Source organism: Oncorhynchus gorbuscha, linkage group LG12 (assembly GCF_021184085.1).
Source record: "Oncorhynchus gorbuscha isolate QuinsamMale2020 ecotype Even-year linkage group LG12, OgorEven_v1.0, whole genome shotgun sequence".
NCBI classification, from domain to species: Eukaryota; Metazoa; Chordata; class Actinopteri; order Salmoniformes; family Salmonidae; genus Oncorhynchus; species Oncorhynchus gorbuscha.
In genome coordinates, this window is record NC_060184.1 from 67683299 (window position 1) to 67703675 (window position 20377).

The 20377-nt window shown below is 43.9% G+C and overlaps 1 protein-coding gene across 1 annotated transcript; it reads left to right on the top strand.

Moving 5' to 3' along the window:
• Positions 1-1432: 1432 nt before the first annotated feature.
• Positions 1433-19232, top strand: LOC123991291 (eukaryotic translation initiation factor 2 subunit 3). The gene is made up of 11 exons (XM_046292738.1): positions 1433-1528; positions 2486-2549; positions 3103-3230; positions 3387-3603; positions 13143-13301; positions 13448-13582; positions 13680-13774; positions 13998-14142; positions 14245-14414; positions 18249-18421; positions 18526-19232. The coding sequence occupies exons 1-11, from the start codon at positions 1460-1462 to the stop codon at positions 18587-18589; spliced, it is 1419 nt and encodes a 472-aa protein (XP_046148694.1). The 5' UTR covers positions 1433-1459; the 3' UTR covers positions 18590-19232.
• The last annotated feature ends 1145 nt before the right edge of the window (positions 19233-20377 follow it).

Genomic DNA, 20377 nt, shown 5'->3' on the forward strand with positions numbered 1-20377 from the left:
TTAAGTATCAAAGTAAAAGTATAAATATAAATATATATTATTTTATATTATGCAAACCAGACGGCACAATTTTCATATATTTTCTTTTTTACGGATAGCCAGGGGCACACTCCAGCACTCAGACATTATTCACATGTAAAGTATTTGTGTTTGGTGAGTCCGCCAGATCAGAGGCAGTAGAGATGAGCAGGGATGTTCAATTGATAAAGCATTCAAAATGTAACGAGTACTTTTGGGTGTCAGGGAAAATTGATGGTGTAAAAAGTACATAATTTTCTTTAGGAATGTAGTGAAGTAAAAGTTGTCAGAAATATATACTCTATATCATCGACTGCATCCTTATGTAATACATGTATCACTAGCCACTTTAACTATGCCACTTTGTTTACATACTCATCTCATATGTATATACTGTACTCGATACCATCTACTGTATCTTGCCTATGCTGCTCTGTACCATCACTCATTCATATATCCTTATGTACATATTCTTTATCCCCTTACACTGTGTATAAGACAGTAGTTTTGGAATTGTTAGTTAGATTACTTGTTGGTTATTACTGCATTGTCGGAACTAGAAGCACAAGCATTTCGTTACACTCGCATTAACATCTGCTAACCATGTGTATGTGACAAATAAAATTGGATTTGATTTGATTTAAAGTAAAGTACAGATAACCCCAAAAAACTACTTTAAAATAATTTGTAGACTACAAATTGACAGCAAGAAGCACAAGCATATTTAATATTGACTAAAACATAATCATTTCAAACCTTACTTACATTTCTATACGATCACATACAGTGAGTGTAGAAAACATTATGAGCACCTGGTATTTCCATTACATAGACTGACCAAGCGAATCCAGGTGAAAGCTACGATCCCTTATTGATGGTGGAGGGGCTGTGCTGGTGAAGAATTGGCGGGATATGGAGAAAGAGATACTATTGAGAAAATGAGAGTGATAATGTATCATTTAACATAGAGCGGACACTTGACAATAAAGATTTATGAAAAAACTACAAATGGACAAATAATGAGTGACGTCATCAATAAGGGACGGACCCAACGCATGTATCTTAAGTTCTTTCTCACTTCTTTTATGATGAGTAAATCAAACAAAAGCACATCGATGAAACGATATTAAATATATGCAGTTACTTCACAGTAGCTGTCAACAGCACCAGTGAATATTGTGTAAAGAAGGGCTTTGAATTGCTAGTGAATTAGAATATTGCATCATCCCTAACGAAAGGACCCTTTTTTGAGTTGTTCACCAAATATATCATACATTTCTATTATACAATTCACGATAACACATGATGAAACATCTCATTTCTGAAAACTGTCATGTCTGACTGGTGATATTACAGGAGACACAACTTGCTGAGTAGAATTTGGTGTACTAAATCTTTCAGGCGATCGCCGCAACATACTCAAATTCATTTTACGTTTAAGATGGCGGGTGACGAGTCTGGAATAACGCTGGGTCAGCCTCATCTTTCCAAACAAGATCTAAATGATCTGGTGAGTGTTGATCTTTTCAACATTGATGATATGGATAGTGATGGTTAGATTCTTTAAAAGTCACCGAACAAAATATGAATGATGATGTTGTTGCGGGCTCTGAGAAGGGGACTGTTTTACCGGCACATGCTAACAGTAACTAGCTAGCTAACATTAGCTTGGCTGTCGTAGCAACGTGGGGATTGTCCATATTCAGCCATGCCCAATGAGTAAAGACAGTTTTCTCTTTTATATATAGTAACGTTCTAGACCTACAAGTACATTTGTTCCTCCAAGTCAGTCGTGTTTGCATTCAGTTGTGTATGTGCAGTTGTCACTGAAATTAAAAGTAAACAGCTGTTCAGTGCACATCTCCCCTGAATGGACAGGAAATGTCCCAACACAACTGAACCATTCCTTTGTGTGCATGACCTATACTCAACACTTTAAAAATATATTATTGAGATACGCTGTAATTTAGCTGTTCAATTAGTCGATATTATTGAAGGGGATATTTTGCCATGGTATCGTCAGCACCTGATGGTCACTTCACTAGGAGCACGTCACGTAAACTTCCAGCCGCTCCACAGGTCCCGTTTAATTATGCTGAATAGATTAGGCTTCCACTGTCTGCTTCACAATGTCATAGCTCACGATACTCACACAATAAATCCATTATTTACTTCTCATGGCTAACTCTCTCATAATGTTATTAGCCCACTAGATTAAATACCATAATTGTATAACGGTCACGCTGCTTGCTTAGCGAGTACCACTCCTGATTCCACCAGACTTGAATCCAGGACCTCTGCCTTGCTAGCAGACGTGACCGCTTTCCTGAAGCGCCTTACCAGTCAGCGCCACTTAAAAGTTACAGTTTGGCAGTTCAAGTGGCAAGACAAGGTTGAGGAGTAAGTTTCACATCCCCATGTGCTACACTTTGCATACTTCAATGACCTGTGTGTGTTCTCTCAACAGGATGTGTCCACCCTGACTCCTCTCTCTCAAGAGATCATCAGCAGACAGGCCACCATCAACATTGGTGAGTGAACCAGAACCATTTGCCTTTGTGGAAATAAGGATTCAGACATATTATTGGCAATGTTATGCTGTGGGGCTGCAGCAACAAAATGTAATTGCTTAAAAATATATATATACCAAATATTGCACTTGCAATATAAATCAAAACACTTGGGTGAACTGTTGGAATCATAGAAATATAATGTTCTGATTTGGAACAATCGGTTGATGCATTTGACCTAAATAGAACAGCATGCAAACATAGGGTGAATCCAACAGCGAGGAGGAAGAACTGCGCAGCTTGAGTAACATGGGTTTGTGTGTGGGAAGCAGCCTTGAGGAGAAAAAACAAAGGAGTAAACTATAAAAACGGACATTACATACTGCTGAGATGCGTTTCAAAATATTGCATGCCACATCTTGCGATATGTGTATTGCACATGTCAGTATTGCGATTTCTGTGAACTTGATCAATACTGTAGCCCTACGTGTGAGCATTGACCGCTAATACCCTCCTCCACTGCCTCCTCCACATAGCACCTCCAGTAACACTCTCTGTCCTCCCTGCCCTGTAGGCACCATTGGTCATGTGGCCCACGGGAAGTCGACGGTGGTCAAGGCCATCTCAGGGGTTCACACTGTCCGCTTCAAGAACGAGCTGGAGAGGAACATCACAATCAAGCTAGGTTACGCTAATGCCAAGGTAAGCAATTGTGGCCATTGACCCTAACAGAAATAGGATCACACATGAGGAAGGGCTGTGACATGGGCAGAATACATGTGAGAGAATGGAAATGGCATAGTACCAGTAGCACAGGTGATGTTTCCCTACTGACCTGCCCTCCCCTCCCTGCTCTAGGTGTACAAGCTGGACGACCCCAGCTGTCCCAGGCCAGAGTGCTACAGGTCGTGTGGCTCCAGTACTCCTGATGAGTTCCCTACAGACATCCCTGGAACCAAGGGCAACTTCAAACTGGTCAGACATGTGTCCTTTGTGGACTGTCCTGGTCACGACATTCTGATGGCCACTATGTTGAACGGAGCAGCTGTTATGGACGCTGCCCTCCTCCTCATTGGTAAGACTCCACCTCTGATATGTTAATATGACCTCAATTGTCATTCTCATCCACACACACCTTGTCTATTCATGTAATGTCCATGAGGCTAGGAGTATTTATACAACGTTGGGAATTACGTTTAAACAAAGTTGGATCCTTAACGTTAAGAAACATCCCAAACATAATTTTTTTGACCCCCTACATAATTAAAATCACTGCAATTATCACAAAAAATGTCATTTTCTGTGTTATAGGCCTGGAACAGTAGGTTAACTGCCTTTGTTCAGGGGCAGAACGACATATTTTTACCTTGTCAGCTTGGGGATTCGATCTTGCAACCTTTCGGTTACTAGTCCAACACTCTAACCACGAGACTACTAGGCGCACGGTTTTGTCGGCCCCTCTCACTCCCTTGCGCTGGCCTGCCTGCTCTTTCTCTTTGCTAATGAGGAGGGTGTGTTCAGTCTTTGGTCTGTTGCCTTGATACCATCCAGGACCTATATACTAGGCGGTGTGTGAGAGGAAGACTCAAAAAATGGTCAAAGACTCCAGTCACCCAAGTCGTAGACTGTTCTCTCTTGTCGTTGAAATTCTAATCAATAATGAGGAAAGGCAAGGTCAATCACCGATCGGGATATTACTTTATTCAAAATGTAAGTTAGCCGGTGAGGCTGGTCGATCCAACATTCTTGATTGTCGTGCCAAGCAGCTAGGGCATAGAATGAATACAAATATATTTTATAGCAGAGATGCACTCTCTTAGCCTACATAACGAAAACCTGATGTATGGAATGGTTCAAAAGGTGAGACTTGATATATAAGAAAGGAGGATCCCCCCCAGTCAGATAGCATTTGTTGTGAAGACTGTTCTTATTGTATAGAAACCAGAGTTTGATTCCTCTCATCGTTATCCAACACCAACTCATTCTATGAAATGCATGCTGTAGGTTATATCACCAACCTGTTAAATCAATTGTCAGTTCCAGATACCGCTATCTTGTAGAGGTCGACCGATTAATCGGAATGGCCAATTAATTTGGGCCGATTTCAAGTTTTCATAACAATCGGAAATCCGTATTTTTGGATGCTGGTTTTGCAGATTTGTTTATTTATTTATTTTGTTCAACTTTATTTAACGAGCCAAGTCAGTTATTTTCAATGACGGCCTAGGAACGGTGGGTTAACTGCCTTGTTCGGGGGCAAAACGACAGATGTTTACCTTGTCAGCTCAGGGATTCAATCTTGCAACCTTAAGGTTAAATAGTCCAATGCTCTAACCACCTACCTCACGAGGAGCCTGCCTGTTACGGGAATGCAGTAAGAAGCCATGGTAAGTTGCTAGCTAGCATTAAACTTATCTTATAAAAAACAATCAATCAATCATAATCACTAGTTATAACTACACATGGTTGATGATATTACTAGTTTATCTAGCGTGTCCTGCGTTTCATTTAATCGATGCGGTGCTCATTCGTGAAAAAGGACTGTCGTTGCTCCAAAGTGTACCTAACCATAAATATCAATGCCTTTCTTAAAATCAATACACAGAAGTATATATTTTTAAACCTGCATATTTAGCTAAAAGAAAGGTTAGCAGGCAATATTAACCAGGTGAAATTGTGTCACTTCTCTTGCGTTCATTGCACGCAGAGTCGGGGTATATGCAACAGTTTGGGCCGCCTGGCTCATTGTGAACTAATTTGCCAGAATTTCACGTAATTATGACATAACATTGAAGGTTGTGCAATGTAACAGCAATATTTTGACTTAGGGATGCCACCTGTTAGATAAGATACGGAACGGTTCCGTATTTCACTGAAAGAATAAACGTTTTGTCTTCGAAATGATAGTTTCCGGATTCAACCATATTAATGACCTACGGCTCATATTTCTATGTGTTATTATATTATAATTAAGTCTATGATTTGATGGAGCAGGCTGACTGAGCGATGGTAGGCACCAGCAGGCTCATAAGCATTCATTCAAACAGCACTTTCGTGTGTTTTGCCAGCAGCTCTTCGCAATGCTTCAAGCATTGTCCTGTTTATGACTTCAAGCCTATCAACTCCCGAGATTAGGCTGGTGTAACCGATGTGAAATGGCTAGCTAGTTAGCTGGGTGCGCGCTAATAGAGTTTCAAACGTCACTTGCTCTGAAACTTGGGTGTAGTTGTTCCCCTTGCTCTGCATGGGTAACGATGCTTCGAGGGTGGCTGTTGTCGATGTGTTCCTGGTTCGAGCCCAGGTAGTGGCGAGGAGAGGGATGGAAGCTATACTGTTACACTGGCAATACCGAAGTGCCTATAAGAACATCCAATAGTCAAAGGTTAATGAAATACAAATGGTATAGAGAGAAATAGTCCTACAATTCCTATAATAACTACAACCTAAAATGTCTTACCTGGGAATATTGAAGCCTCATGTTAAAAGGAACCACCAGCTTTCATATGTTCTCATGTTCTGAGCAAGGAACTTAAACATTAGCTTTCTTACATGACACATATTGCACTTTTACTTTCTTCTCCAACACTTTGTTTTTGCATTATTTAAACCAGATTGAACATGTTTCATTATTTATTTGAGACTAAATTGATTTCATTGATGTATTATATTAAGTTAAAATGAGTGTTCATTCAGTATTCTTGTAATTGTCATTATTACAAATAAATGTTCAAAATTGTCTGATTAATCGGTATCGGCTGTTTTGGTCCTCAAATAATCTGTATCGATGGTGTAAAATCATAATCGGTCTACCTCTACTATCTTGAGTAAAACCCATGTCCTTGACCACACGCCTTGACTAGCTGCAGGGAGCTGGAGTATGCACCCTGATGAAAACACAGAATTAGTAGAACTGAAATGTCTTACAGTTTGTTAAGTATATATAATTGTTAACTATTAATATTAAACAAAGCAGTTAAACATGTTAATTTTCCTCTCACACTCTGCTACCGCACGGCAAGTGCACCAAGTCTAGGACCAAAAGGCTCCTTTTTTTTGGCACAGCCAGACAGTTTTTTTTTTTACTTGGATAATACTCGCCAGTCCAGCTTCCCTGCCCCATCCACCGCTGCCCCCAGGACACTGATCACTTGGCTACATAGCTGATGCATGCTGGACTGTCCATTAATCACGGTACTCCATTCTGCTTGTTTGTTTTATCTGTCGGCCCCAGCCGCACTCAGGCTCTGTGTGTAGTTAATCCTACCCTCCCTGCCTAGTCAACGCTATTTTACCTGCTGTTGTTGTGCTCGCTGATTAGCTGTTGTTGTCTCACCTACTGTTTTAGCTACTGTTTTAGCTAGCTCTCCCAATTCAACACGTGTGATTACTGTATGCCTCGCTGTATGTCTCTCTCAAATGTCAATATGCCTTGTATACTGTTGTTCAGGTTAGTTATCATTGTTTTAGTTTACAATGGAGCCCCTAGTTCCACTCTTCATACCCCTGATACCTCCTTTGTCCCACCTCCCACACATGCGGTGACCTCACCCATTACAACCAGCATGTCCAGTGATACAACCTCTCTCATCATCACCCAGTGCCTGGGCTTACCTCCGCTGTACCCGCACCCCACCATATCCCTGTCTGCGCATTATGCCCTGAATATATTCTACCATGCCCAGAAATCTGCTCCTTTTATTCTCTGTCCCCAACGCTCTAGGCGACCAGTTTTGATAGCCTTAAGCCGCACCCTCATTCTACTCCTCCTCTGTTCCGCGGGTGATGTGGAGGTAAACCCAGGCCCTGCATGTCTCCAGGCACCCTCATTTGTTGACTTCTGTGATCGAAAAAGCCTTGGTTTCATGCATGTCAACATCAGAAGCCTCCTCCCTAAGTTTGTTTTACTCACTGCTTTAGCACACTCTGCTAACCCTGATGTCCTTGCCGTGTGTGAATCCTGACTCAGGAAGGCCACCAACAATTCTGAGATTTCCATACCCAACTATAACATTTTCTGTCAAGATAGAACTGCCAAAGGGGGAGGAATTGCAGTCTACTGCAGAGATTGACATTACTTTGCAGGCTTACTTTCCAGGTCCATACCCAAACAGTTCGAACTAATTTTGAAAATTACTCTCTCCAGAAATAAGTTTCTCACTGTTGCCGCCTGCTACCGACCCCCCTCAGCTCCCAGCTGTGCCCTGGACACCATTTGTGAATTGATCGCCCCGATCTAGCTTCAGAGTTTGTTCTGTTAGGTGACCTAAACTGGAATATGCTTAACACCCCGGCAGTCCTACAATCTAAGCTAGATGCCCTCAATCCCACACAAATCATCAAGGAACCCACCAGGTACAACCCTAAATCTGTAAACAAGGGCACCCTCATAGACGTCATCCTGACCAACTGGCCCTCCAAATACACCTCCGCTGTCTTCAACCAGGATCTCAGCGATCACTGCCTCATTGCCTGTATCCGCTACGGAGCCGCAGTCAAACGACCACCCCTCATCACTGTCAAACGCTCCCTAAAACACTTCTGTGAGCAGGCCTTTCTAATCGACCTGGCCCGGGTATCCTGGAAGGACATTGACCTCATCCCGTCAGTTGAGGATGCCTGGTCATTCTTTAAAAGTAACTTCCTCACCATATTAGATAAGCATGCTCCGTTTAAAAAATGCAGAACTAAGAACAGATATAGCCCTTGGTTCACTCCAGACCTGACTGCCCTCGACCAGCACAAAAACATCCTGTGGGGACTGCAATAGCATTGAATATTCCCCGCGATATGCAACTGTTCAGGGAAGTCAGGAACCAATACACGCAGTCAGTCAGGAAAGCTAAGGCCAGCTTCTTCAGGCAGAAGTTTGCATCCTGTTGCTCCAACTCCAAAAAGTTCTGGGACACTGTGAAGTCTATGGAGAACAAGAGCACCTCCTCCCAGCTGCCCACTGCACTGAGGCTAGGTAACACGGTCACCACCGATAAACCCATGATTATTGAAAACTTCAACAAGCATTTCTCAACGGCTGGCCATGCCTTCCGCCTGGCTACTCCAACCTCGGCCAACAGCTCCGCCCCCCCTCCCCGCAGCTACTCGCCCAAGCCTCTCCAGGTTCTCCTTTACCCAAATCCAGATAGCAGATGTTCTGAAAGAGCTGCAAAACCTGGACCTGTACAAATCAGCTGGGCTTGACAATCTGGACCCTCTATTTCTGAAACTATCCGCCGCCATTGTCGCAACCCCTATTACCAGCCTGTTCAACCTCTTTCATATCGTCTGAGATCCCCAAGGATTGGAAAGCTGCTGCAGTCATCCCCTTCTTCAAAGGGGGAGACACCCTGGACCCAAACTGTTACAGACCTATATCCATCCTGCCCTGCCTATCTAAGGTCTTCGAAAGCCAAGTCAACAAACAGGTCACTGACCATCTCGAATCCCACCGTACCTTCTCCGCTGTGCAATCTGGTTTCCGAGCCGGTCACTGGTGCACCTCAGCCACGCTCAAGGTACTAAACGATATCATAACCGCCATCGATAAAAGACAGTACTGTGCAGCCGTTTTCATCGACCATGCCAAGGCTTTCGACTCTGTCAATCACCATATTCTTATTGGCAGACTCAGTAGCCTCGGTTTTTCGGATGACTGCCTTGCCTGGTTCACCAATTACTTTGCAGACAGAGTTAAGTGTGTCAAATCGGAGGGCATGCTGTCCGGTCCTCTGGCAGTCTCTATGGGGGTGCCACAGGGTTCAATCTTCGGGCCGACTCTTTTCTCTGTATATATCAATGATGTTGCTCTTGCTGCGGGCGATTCCCTGATCCACCTCTACGCAGACGACACCATTCTATATACTTCCGGCCCATCCTTGGACACTGTGCTATCTAACCTCCAAACGAGCTTCAATGCCATACAACACTCCTTCCGTGGCCTCCAACTGCTCTTAAACGCTAGTAAAACCAAATGCATGCTTTTCAACCGTTCGCTGCCTGCACCCGCACGCACGCCTGACCAGCATTACCACCCTGGATGGTTCCGACCTTGAATATGTGGACATCTATAAGTACCTAGGTGTCTGGCTAGACTGTAAACTCTTCTTCCAGACTCATATCAAACATCTCCAATCGAAAATCAAATCAAGAGTCGGCTTTCTATTCCGCAACAAAGCCTCCTTCACTCACGCCACCAAACTTACCCTAGTAAAACTGACTATCCTACCGATCCTCGACTTCGGCGATGTCATCTACAAAATTGCTTCCAACACTCTACTCAGCCAACTGGATGCAGTTTATCACAGTGCCATCCGTTTTGTCACTAAAGCACCTTATACCACCCACCACTGCGACTTGTATGCTCTATTCTGCTGGCCCTCGCTACATATTCGTCGCCAGACCCACTGGCTCCAGGTCATCTACAAGTCCATGCTAGGTAAAGCTCCGCCTTATCTCAGTTCACTGGTCACGATGGCAACACCCATCCGTAGCACGCGCTCCAGCAGGTGTATCTCACTGATCATCCCTAAAGCCAACACCTCATTTGGCCACCTTTCGTTCCAGTACTCTGCTGCCTGTGACTGGAACGAACTGCAAAAATCGCTGAAGTTGGAGACTTTTATCTCCCTCACCAACTTCAAACATCTGCTATCTGAGCAACTAACCGGTCGCTGCAGCTGTACATAGTCTATCGGTAAATAGCCCACCCATTTTTACCTACCTCATCCCCATACTGTTTTTATTTATTTACATTTCTGCTCTTTTGCTCAACAATATCTCTACCTGTACATGACCATCTGATCATTTATCACTCCATGTGTTAATCTGCAAAATTATTCGCCTACCTCCTCATGCCTTTTGCACACAATGTATATAGTCTCCCCTTTTTTTCCTATTGTGTTATTGACTTGTTAATTGTTTACTCCATGTGTAACTCTGTGTTGTCTGTTCACACTGCTATGCTTTATCTTGGCCAAGTCGCAGTTGCAAATGAGAACTTGTTCTCAACTAGCCTACCTGGTTAAATAAAGGTGAAATAAAATAAATACAATTAACAGCTTCTACCCGTAATCCATAAGACTGCTGAACAATTAATCAAATGGCCACCTGGACTATTTACTTTGAACCCCCCCCATGTTTTTACAAAGTACCCCCGCACATTGACTCTGTACCCGTACTCCCTGTATATAGCCTTTTCAGTATTCTTTTTTTACTTTAATTTATTTAGTAAATATTTTCATAACTATTTCTTGAACTGCATTGTTGTTTAAGGGCTTGTATGTAAGCATTTCACGGTAAGATCTACAGGTGTTGTATTCGGTGCTTGTGGCATAACATTTAGATTTGATTTAGAATATCCTAGTTTATTCATGGAACAGATGTTGCCGGGATACAGAGGTATCTTCTGGCCAGTCTGGGAAGCACAGGGTACTCTTCGTTACTGAGTGGGAGGAGGTGTTTTTTTTTCTCATAATATGAAATGACAGTAGGCTACCGGTAGCCTGTATCGATGACCCTTTTCAGATATAATGGAATGTGGTCTGTTAGGATAGGCTACACTACGGCTTTTTAAATGCAGACACAAAACCTTCTCTGGAGATATGAACGGCGTTTTACTTGTCTGCTTCTGTAGCGGGACTATCGCAATGCGACCAGAACTGTCAATCACATCTTGATCTGCTTCACGCAGCCTGCCTGCCTGCACACAGACCACGTTCTCTTAAAATAGTGCTTTAAAGTTATTGAAATACTGTGACTTACCAAGACATTTAGTAGAAATAAAGCACATCTAGCTACCCTACCATTAAAAACAACACAGCAGCACATCAATCAGCAATGTTTCTTGTTGTCAGGGAAACAATAGAACATGATATGCCTGAGCAGAATTCTACTGTCTGAAAAGCTACAGACTTTTCTGATGCAGCACTTTTTTTAATTGTCTGAAAAGTTATCACGTGTGTATGTCTGTAGCTGCGTTGTATGTCTGTAAAGGGTTGTGGTGGATATAAATTCATTGCCCGGCCGTTACGTCAAACATATATAATATGATCGTTATTCTACATTGTGAATTGACGTGGAATTTTATGTTTTTTTCTTATCATTTTAAATGGAAAACCTATAGTGGTCGTTTTTAAACGTTAAACAAAAAAATTCAGTTTATCATATCCATACTGTTTATACACACCATTATTTATATGTACAATACCAGTCAAAAGTTTGGACACCTACTAATTTCAAGGGTTTTTCTTTGTTTTAATATTTTCTACATTGTAGAATAATAGTGAAGACATCAAAACTATGAAATAACATATGGAATCATGTAGTAACCAAAAAAGTGTTAAACAAATCAAAATATATTTGAGATTCTTCACCCTTTGCCTTGATGACAGCTTTGCACTCTTGGCATTCTCTCAACTAGTTTCATGAGGTAGTCACCTGGAATGCATTGAATTTCACAGGTGTGCCTTGTTAATTTGTGGAATTTCTTTCCTTAATGCGTTTGAGCCAATCAGTTGTGTTGTAACAAGGTAGGGGTGGTATACAGGAGCCGGATAGTATAGCGGAGGATAAGTTCATTAAAGTTAACTGCACCTCTGATTGCGGCCCAAATAAATGCTTCACAGAGTTCAAGTAACCGACAATCTCAACATCAACTGTTCAGAGGAGACTGCGTGAATCAGGCCTTCATGGTCGAATTGCTGCAAACAAACCACTACTAAAGGAAACCAATAATAAGAAGAGACTTGCTTGGGCCAAGAAACACGAGCAATGGACATTAGACCAGTGGAAATCTGTCCTTTGGTTCCAACTGCCGTGTCTTGGTGAGACGAAGAGTAGGTGAACGGATGATCTCCGCATGTGTGGTTCCCACTGTGAAGCATGGAGGAGGAGGTATGATGGTGTGGTGGTGCTTTGCTGGTGACACTGTGACTCATTTAGAATTCAAGGCACACTTATCCAGCATGGCTACCACAGCATTCTGCAGTGATACGCCATCCCATCTGGTTTGTGCTTAGTGGGACTATCATTTGTTTTTCTTCAGGACAATGACCCAAAATACACCTCCAGGCTGTGTGAGGGCTATTTGACCAAGGAGATTGATGGAGTGCTGCATCAGATGACCTGGCCTCCACAATCACCGACCTCAACCCAATTGAGATGGTTTAGGAAGAGTTGGACCGCGGTGTGAATGAAAAGCAGCCAACAAGTGCTCAGCATATGTGGGAACTCCGTCAAGACTGTTGGAAAGACATTCCAGGTGAAGCTGGTTCAGAGAATGCCAAGCCAGTCAAAGCTGTCATCAAGGAAAAGGATAGCTATTTGAAGAATCTCAAATATAATATATATTTTGATTTGTTGTAACACATTTTTTTTGGTTACTGTGTTGTTTCATGGTTTTGATGTCTTCACTATTATTCTACAATGTAGAAACTAGTAAAAATAATAAAAACCTTGAAAGAGTAGGTGTTCTAAAACTTTTGACCGGTATGTGTGTTTGTTTTATTCCGGACTCTGACATTGCTGCGATTAACATATGTGCATATGTTATGTGACCAATAAACATTGGTTTGATACATACATACACTGCTTTGTCTAACACCTCTCCTTCCTCTCTCCCAGCGGGTAACGAGTCGTGTCCCCAGCCCCAAACCTCTGAGCACCTGGCTGCCATAGAGATCATGAAGCTCAAACACATCCTGATCCTCCAGAACAAGATTGATCTGGTCAAGGAGAGCCAGGCCAAGGAGCAGTACGAACAGATCCTAGCCTTCGTACAGGGTCAGTGGCTGGAATAGCTCTGTCCTGTAAAGCATTGTGTGTGTGTTTCTGAATGTGTTTGTTTGCATGAGCGTAGTGAATGTAGATGTTTAACCCCTCTGCCTCTCCTTTTAAGGTGTGTGTAACCTCTCTCCTGTTGTGTGTAGGTACAGTGGCAGAGGGAGCACCTATTATTCCTATCTCAGCCCAGCTGAAGTACAACATAGAGGTGGTGTGTGAATACATTGTCAAGAAGATCCCTGTCCCCATCAGAGACTTCACCTCAGAACCTAGACTGATTGGTAAGAATAGACACGTGATGACTTGTACCAGTTTATCATGTGTTGTGTGTATGTTTTGTGGGTGTGTGTTAATGTGGTTTGAGTTTGTGTGTTTCAGTGATTCGGTCGTTTGATGTCAACAAGCCGGGATGTGAGGTTGACGACCTGAAAGGAGGTGTGGCCGGAGGCAGTATTCTAAAAGGCGTGCTCAAGGTAGGACTCACTTCCTCTTCCCCAAGGCATCATGGGTAAGTGGTCCTATGGCGCAAAGTTCTCATGAAGCCCTCACTCACTTTCATTCCCTGGTCTCTGTCACTCCCTCCTCTCTCTGATTCTCCTCTCCTGTCTCATTCACCCTGTCTTTCTCTTGTCTCATCTCCCTCCTATTTCTCTCACTACCTGCCTCCCTCCTTTTTATATATTGGTCCCTCTCCAGGTGGGTCAGGAGTTGGAGGTGCGTCCTGGCATCGTGTCTAAGGACCATGAGGGGAAGCTGATGTGTAAACCCATCTTCTCCAAGATCGTCTCACTTTTTGCTGAACACAACGACTTACAGTACGCAGCACCCGGAGGACTCATCGGTATGTACTTGTGTGTTACTGTGACAGTATGGTGGGTCAGGTGTGTGTTCTTTCTAATATAGATTTAAATACTCAGGTATGTGTGTTTTCTGTCCTATCCAGGTGTAGGCACTAAGATTGATCCGACCCTGTGCAGAGCTGACCGTATGGTTGGCCAGGTGCTGGGAGCGGTCGGAGCACTACCTGAGATCTTCACAGAACTGGAAATCTCCTACTTCCTGTTGAGGAGGCTTCTGGGAGTCCGCACTGAAGGAGACAAGAAGGCCGCCAAGGTCAGCACTGTACCCTTGGAACTGTAGCCTGATACTCCTATGCTTGCTGTTGCAATGTTGTGGATGGTAACAGACAAATTTTTAAAATTAAATTTAGAGGAGAAAGCGTCTTTAGAGACTTACCCAGTGAGAGTGTGTCAGTAAGACTTCCGGCGCCGACAGAGATGGCCGCCTCGCTTCGCGTTCCTAGGAAACTATGCAGTTTTTTGTTTTTTTACGTGTTATTTCTTACATTAGTACCCCAGGTCATCTTAGGTTTCATTAAATACAGTCGAGAAGAACTACTGAATATAAGATCAGCGTCAACTCACCATCAGTACGACCAAGAATATGTTTTCCGCGACGCGGATCCTGTGTTCTGCCTTACAAACAGGACAACGGAATGGATCGCATGCAGCGACCCAAGAAAAAGACTCTGAAAAAGAGGGAAACGTAGCGGTCTTCTGGTCAGACTCAGAACAAGGGCACATCGCGCACCACTCCCCAGCATTCTTCTTGCCAATGTCCAGTCTCTTGACAACAAGGTTGACGAAATCCGAGCAAGGGTAGCATTCCAGAGGGACATCAGAGACTGCAACGTTCTCTGCTTCACGGAAACATGGCTCACTGGGAAGACGCTATCCGATGCGGTGCAGCCAACGGGTTTCTCCACGCACCGCGCAGACAGGAACAATCATCTCTCTGGTAAGAAGAGTGGCGGGGGCGTATGCCTTATGACTAACGAGACATGGTGTGATGAAGGAAACATACAGGAACTCAAATCCTTCTGTTCACCTGATTTTAGAATTCCTCACAATCAAATGTAGACTGCATTATCTTCCAAGAGAATTCTCTTCGATTATAATCACAGCCATATATATCCCCCCCCAAGCAGACACTGAACGAACTTTATTTAACTCTTTGCAAACTGGAAACCATTTATCCGGAGGCTGCATTCATTGTAGCTGGGGATTTTAACAAAGCTAATCTGAAAACAAGACTCCCTAAATTTTATCAGCATATCGATTGCGCAACCAGGGGTGGTAAAACCCTGGATCATTGTTACTCTAACTTCCGCGATGCATATAAGGCCCTGCCCCGCCCCCCTTTCGGAAAAGCTGACCACGACTCCATTTTGTTGATCCCTGCCTACAGGCAGAAATTAAAACAAGAAGCTCCCACGCTGAGGTCTGTCCAACGCTGGTCAGACCAAGCTGACTCCACACTCCAAGACTGCTTCCAGCACGTGGACTGGAATATGTTTCGTATTGCGTCAGACAACAACAATATATAATATAATAATATATGCCATTTAGCAGACGCTTTTATCCAAAGCGACTTACAGTCATGTGTGCATACATTCTACGTATGGGTGGTCCCGGGGATCGAACCCACTACCCTGGCGTTACAAGCGCCATGCTCTACCAACTGAGCTACAGAAGGACCACAACATTGACAAATACGCTGATTCGGTGTGCGAGTTCATTAGAACGTGCGTCGAAGATGTCGTTCCCATAGCAACGATAAAAACATTCCCTAACCAGAAACCGTGGATTGATGGCAGCATTCGCGTGAAACTGAAAGCGCGAACCACTGCTTTTAATCAGAGCAAGGTGTCTGGCAACATGACTGAATACAAACAGTGCAGCTATTCCCTCCGCAAGGCTATTAAACAAGCTAAGCGTCAGTACAGAGACAAAGTGGAATCTCAATTCAACGGCTCAGACACAAGAGGCATGTGGCAGGGTCTACAGTCAATCACGGACTACAAGAAGAAACCCAGCCCAGTCACGGACCAGGATGTCTTGCTCCCAGGCAGACTAAATAACTTTTTTGCCCGCTTCGAGGACAATACAGTGCCACTGACACGGCCTGCAACGAAAACATGCGGTCTCTCCTTCACTGCAGCCGAGGTGAGTAAGACATTTAAACGTGTTAACCCTCGCAAGGCTGCAGGCCCAGACGGCATCCCCAGCCGCGCCCTCAGAGCATGCGCAGACCAGCTGGCCGGTGTGTTTACGGACATATTCAATCAATCCCTATACCAGTCTGCTGTTCCCACATGCTTCAAGAGGGCCACCATTGTTCCTGTTCCCAAGAAAGCTAAGGTAACTGAGCTAAACGACTACCGCCCAGTAGCACTCACTTCCGTCATCATGAAGTGCTTTGAGAGACTAGTCAAGGACCATATCACCTCCACCCTACCTGACACCCTAGACCCACTCCAATTTGCTTACCGCCCAAATAGGTCCACAGACGATGCAATCTCAACTACACTGCACACTGCCCTAACCCACCTGGACAAGAGGAATACCTATGTGAGAATGCTGTTCATCGACTACAGCTCGGCATTCAACACCATAGTACCCTCCAAGCTCATCATCAAGCTCGAGACCCTGGTTCTCGACCCCGCCCTGTGCAACTGGGTACTGGACTTCCTGAAGGGCCGCCCCCAGGTGGTGAGGGTAGGCAACAACATCTCCTCCCCGCTGATCCTCAACACGGGGGCCCCACAAGGGTGCGTTCTGAGCCCTCTCCTGTACTCCCTGTTCACCCACGACTGCGTGGCCATGCACGCCTCCAACTCAATCGTCATGTTTGCGGACGACACAACAGTGGTAGGCTTGATTACCAACAACGACGAGACGGCCTACAGGGAGGAGGTGAGGGCCCTCGGAGTGTGGTGTCAGGAAAATAACCTCACACTCAACGTCAACAAAACTAAGGAGATGATTGTGGACTTCAGGAAACAGCAGAGGGAACACCCCCCTATCCACATCGATGGAACAGTAGTGGAGAGGGTAGCAAGTTTTAAGTTCCTCGGCATACACATCACAGACAAACTGAATTGGTCCACTCACACTGACAGCGTCGTGAAGAAGGCGCAGCAGCGCCTCTTCAACCTCAGGAGGCTGAAGAAATTTGGCTTGTCCCCAAAAGCACTCACAAACTTCTACAGATGCACAATCGAGAGCATCCTGGCGGGCTGTATCACCGCCTGGTACGGCAACTGCTCCGCCCTCAACCGTAAGGCTCTCCAGAGGGTAGTGAGGTCTGCACAACGCATCACCAGGGGCAAACTACCTGCCCTCCAGGACACCTACACCACCCGATGTTACAGGAAGGCCATAAAGATCATCAAGGACATCAACCACCCGAACCACTGCCTGTTCACCCCGCTATCATCCAGAAGGCGAGGTCAGTACAGGTGCATCAAAGCTGGGACCGAGAGACTGAAAAACAGCTTCTATCTAAGGCCATCAGACTGTTAAACAGCCACCACTAACATTGAGTGGCTGCTGCCAACACACTGTCATTGACACTGACCCAACTCCAGCCAATTTAATGATGGGAATTGATGGGAAATTATGTAAATATATCACTAGCCACTTTAAACAATGCTACCTTATATAATGTACTTACCCTACATTATTCATCTCATATGCATACATGTATACTGTACTCTACATCATCGACTGCATCCTTATGTAATACATGTATCACTAGCCACTTTAACTATGCCACTTTGTTTATTTGTCTACATTCTCATCTCATATGTATATACTGTACTCGATACCATCTACTGTATGTTGCTCTGTACCATCACTCATTCATATATCCTTATGTACATATTCTTTATCCCCTTACACTGTGTGTAAGACAGTAGTTTTGGAATTGTTAGTTAGATTACTTGTTGGTTATCACTGCATTGTCGGAACTAGAAGCATTTCGCTACACTCGCATTAACATCTGCTAACCATGTGTATGTGACAAATACAATTTGATTTGATTAAGTGAGAGGTTTTGTCTACTCCAACTCAGTCTTCTTTCTGTTTCTGTGGTTTTCCCCCTCAGGTCCAGAAGCTGTCTAAGAACGAGGTGTTGATGGTGAACATCGGGAGTCTGTCTACGGGCGGCAGAGTGAGTGCAGTGAAGGCTGACCTGGCCAAGATCGTCCTGACCAACCCTGTCTGTACAGAGGTTGGAGAGAAGATCGCTCTCAGCCGTCGTGTGGAGAAACATTGGCGGTAAGAGAGAGGGGAGGGGTTGATTTTACTGGATTTCATATATGTATGTATGTGTGTGTTTACCCTGACTATCGCATCATTGGTTGTCTATTTTCTCTCTGCAGTCTGATTGGCTGGGGCCAGATCAGGAGGGGTGTGACCATCACCCCTACTGTGGACGACGACTGAGCAACCAAACAGGAAGTGTGTCTCCATGACACCCTCTCAACAAGACTACACACCCAACATACTCTTTTTCATACATACACACACCTGTACAGCTGCAGAGAGAGGGATACCTGACCCGGGAGAGGGAAGGAAGGAGGCTGCATCTTAAATATCTATACTGGCTTCCTCACTATGTCTCCTCTCCTACATCTGCACTGATAAATAAAGAACTGTGACAGGTAAAAGCAGGTTCCTCATAGATATCTACTGTTTTCATCTGTCTTGTTTTCAGATAAGTGCAGACGAACGAGGAAGACACCGTAAAGTATTGACATGCAGCCAGGGAGGGTAAAGAAAGATAGCTGGTCTGGGGTTTTAAGATGACTATCTCCCAAAGCAGGACTGGAAATGATGGAACATGGGGCAACACTCACAATGCTACAGATAGAAATGTAATGGATAGAGCTGAGATTACATGAGTTCCGATTAATTCCACACGACAGAGAATCCTGTCCTTTTCTATTTTATATATTTCTATCTGGCTGTACAGTAAGCGTTGCTCCATCCTGAATAAGCCCTGGAGTAACAGATGGTTGATAGTGCTGTGTGTTCTGCTGTTAACAGCTTTCAGTGAAATCTAATAAAATACACATTTGGAACAAAAGCCTGTGAGTTTGTTCTTTAATATTCTATAGGGTTTGATTGGATACTTTTTATTATGCAATGATCTATTTACACATGTTTCTGTCCAATTAAAGCAGACAAGTGGCAAGAATACAAAGAGGGTTTATGAATAATGTATTAACAAAAAAACATGAGAGAAGTCACATGTAAAGCCTGAGTACAGCTAAAAACACACTCAGTAATGATTTATCTGTAAACTCCACCCCTAACTCACCTGTTGGGATAAAGTTCAGCTCAGTGCTATAACATTCAGCTCGGTCTAAATGTTATAGGATAATGGGAAATGCATGAATACTGCCTTCCAAAAACGATAAAGCAAACCACTTTGTGGTCGTCTATCTGGTGATCTACACTGGGGAAATCAGTTCCTGAGCTGCTGCTGAACACTTTGGAGGAGCTGAAGAAAGGAGATTTAAATGGCACCAGAATAATGGTGTGCTGATTACTTTAGTCACATCCCAAAGGCCCAGTTGGAGCATGCTGAGAGAGAACACTGGATATCATGATGCAGCCCTATGGACTTGAGAATGCTGGAGATCCTCAGGAAGATAAACCTCAACATTCTTGCCGAGGGACTACAAATTGACAACCCATCAGGTAATTACTCACATTAGGTTTGAAATATCACTTGCTGTACATTTTCCCTCACTGTCTGACAAAGTGAAGTCTTGTGGTTCTTATAACCAATATTGATACGGAAACCTTTTATTTCAGCAATTACAGAGGAGATAGATAAACCTCAGAGGAGAACACTGCTCCTGAACCTCTTCCACCAGAGGAGACAAAGCCTCCAAAACTGTTTCTCCCAGAGGAGGATCTCTCCTGTCCTCTGTGCCATGACATCTTCAGGGATCCTGTCATCCTGCCATGTAGTCACAGCGTTTGCAAGAACAGAGAGGACCTTGTTAGAAAGAGGACCTGGTTCTCCCTGTCTTCAGATCCTGTGATTCTGGACCCCAACACTGTCCATCCAGATCTCACATTGTCTAAGGATCTGATCAGTGTGAGAGCGAGTGAAGAGACACAGAAGCTTCCTGACCACCCAGAGAGATTTGATTACTTTACATGGATCATGGGTTGTGATGGAGTTAACTCAGGGACACATAGCTGGGATGTTGAAGTTGT

What these genes read in the sequence shown, in the direction of transcription:
- LOC123991291 (XM_046292738.1), top strand. Translation starts at nt 1,460, where the DNA reads ATGGCGGGTGACGAGTCTGGAATAACGCTGGGTCAGCCTCATCTTTCC. An exon ending in ACAGGCCACCATCAACATTG is followed by an intron (nt 2,550 to 3,102) that starts GTGAGTGAACCA and finishes CCTGCCCTGTAG; the next exon opens with GCACCATTGGTCATGTGGCC. An exon ending in CTCAGAACCTAGACTGATTG is followed by an intron (nt 13,583 to 13,679) that starts GTAAGAATAGAC and finishes TGTGTGTTTCAG; the next exon opens with TGATTCGGTCGTTTGATGTC.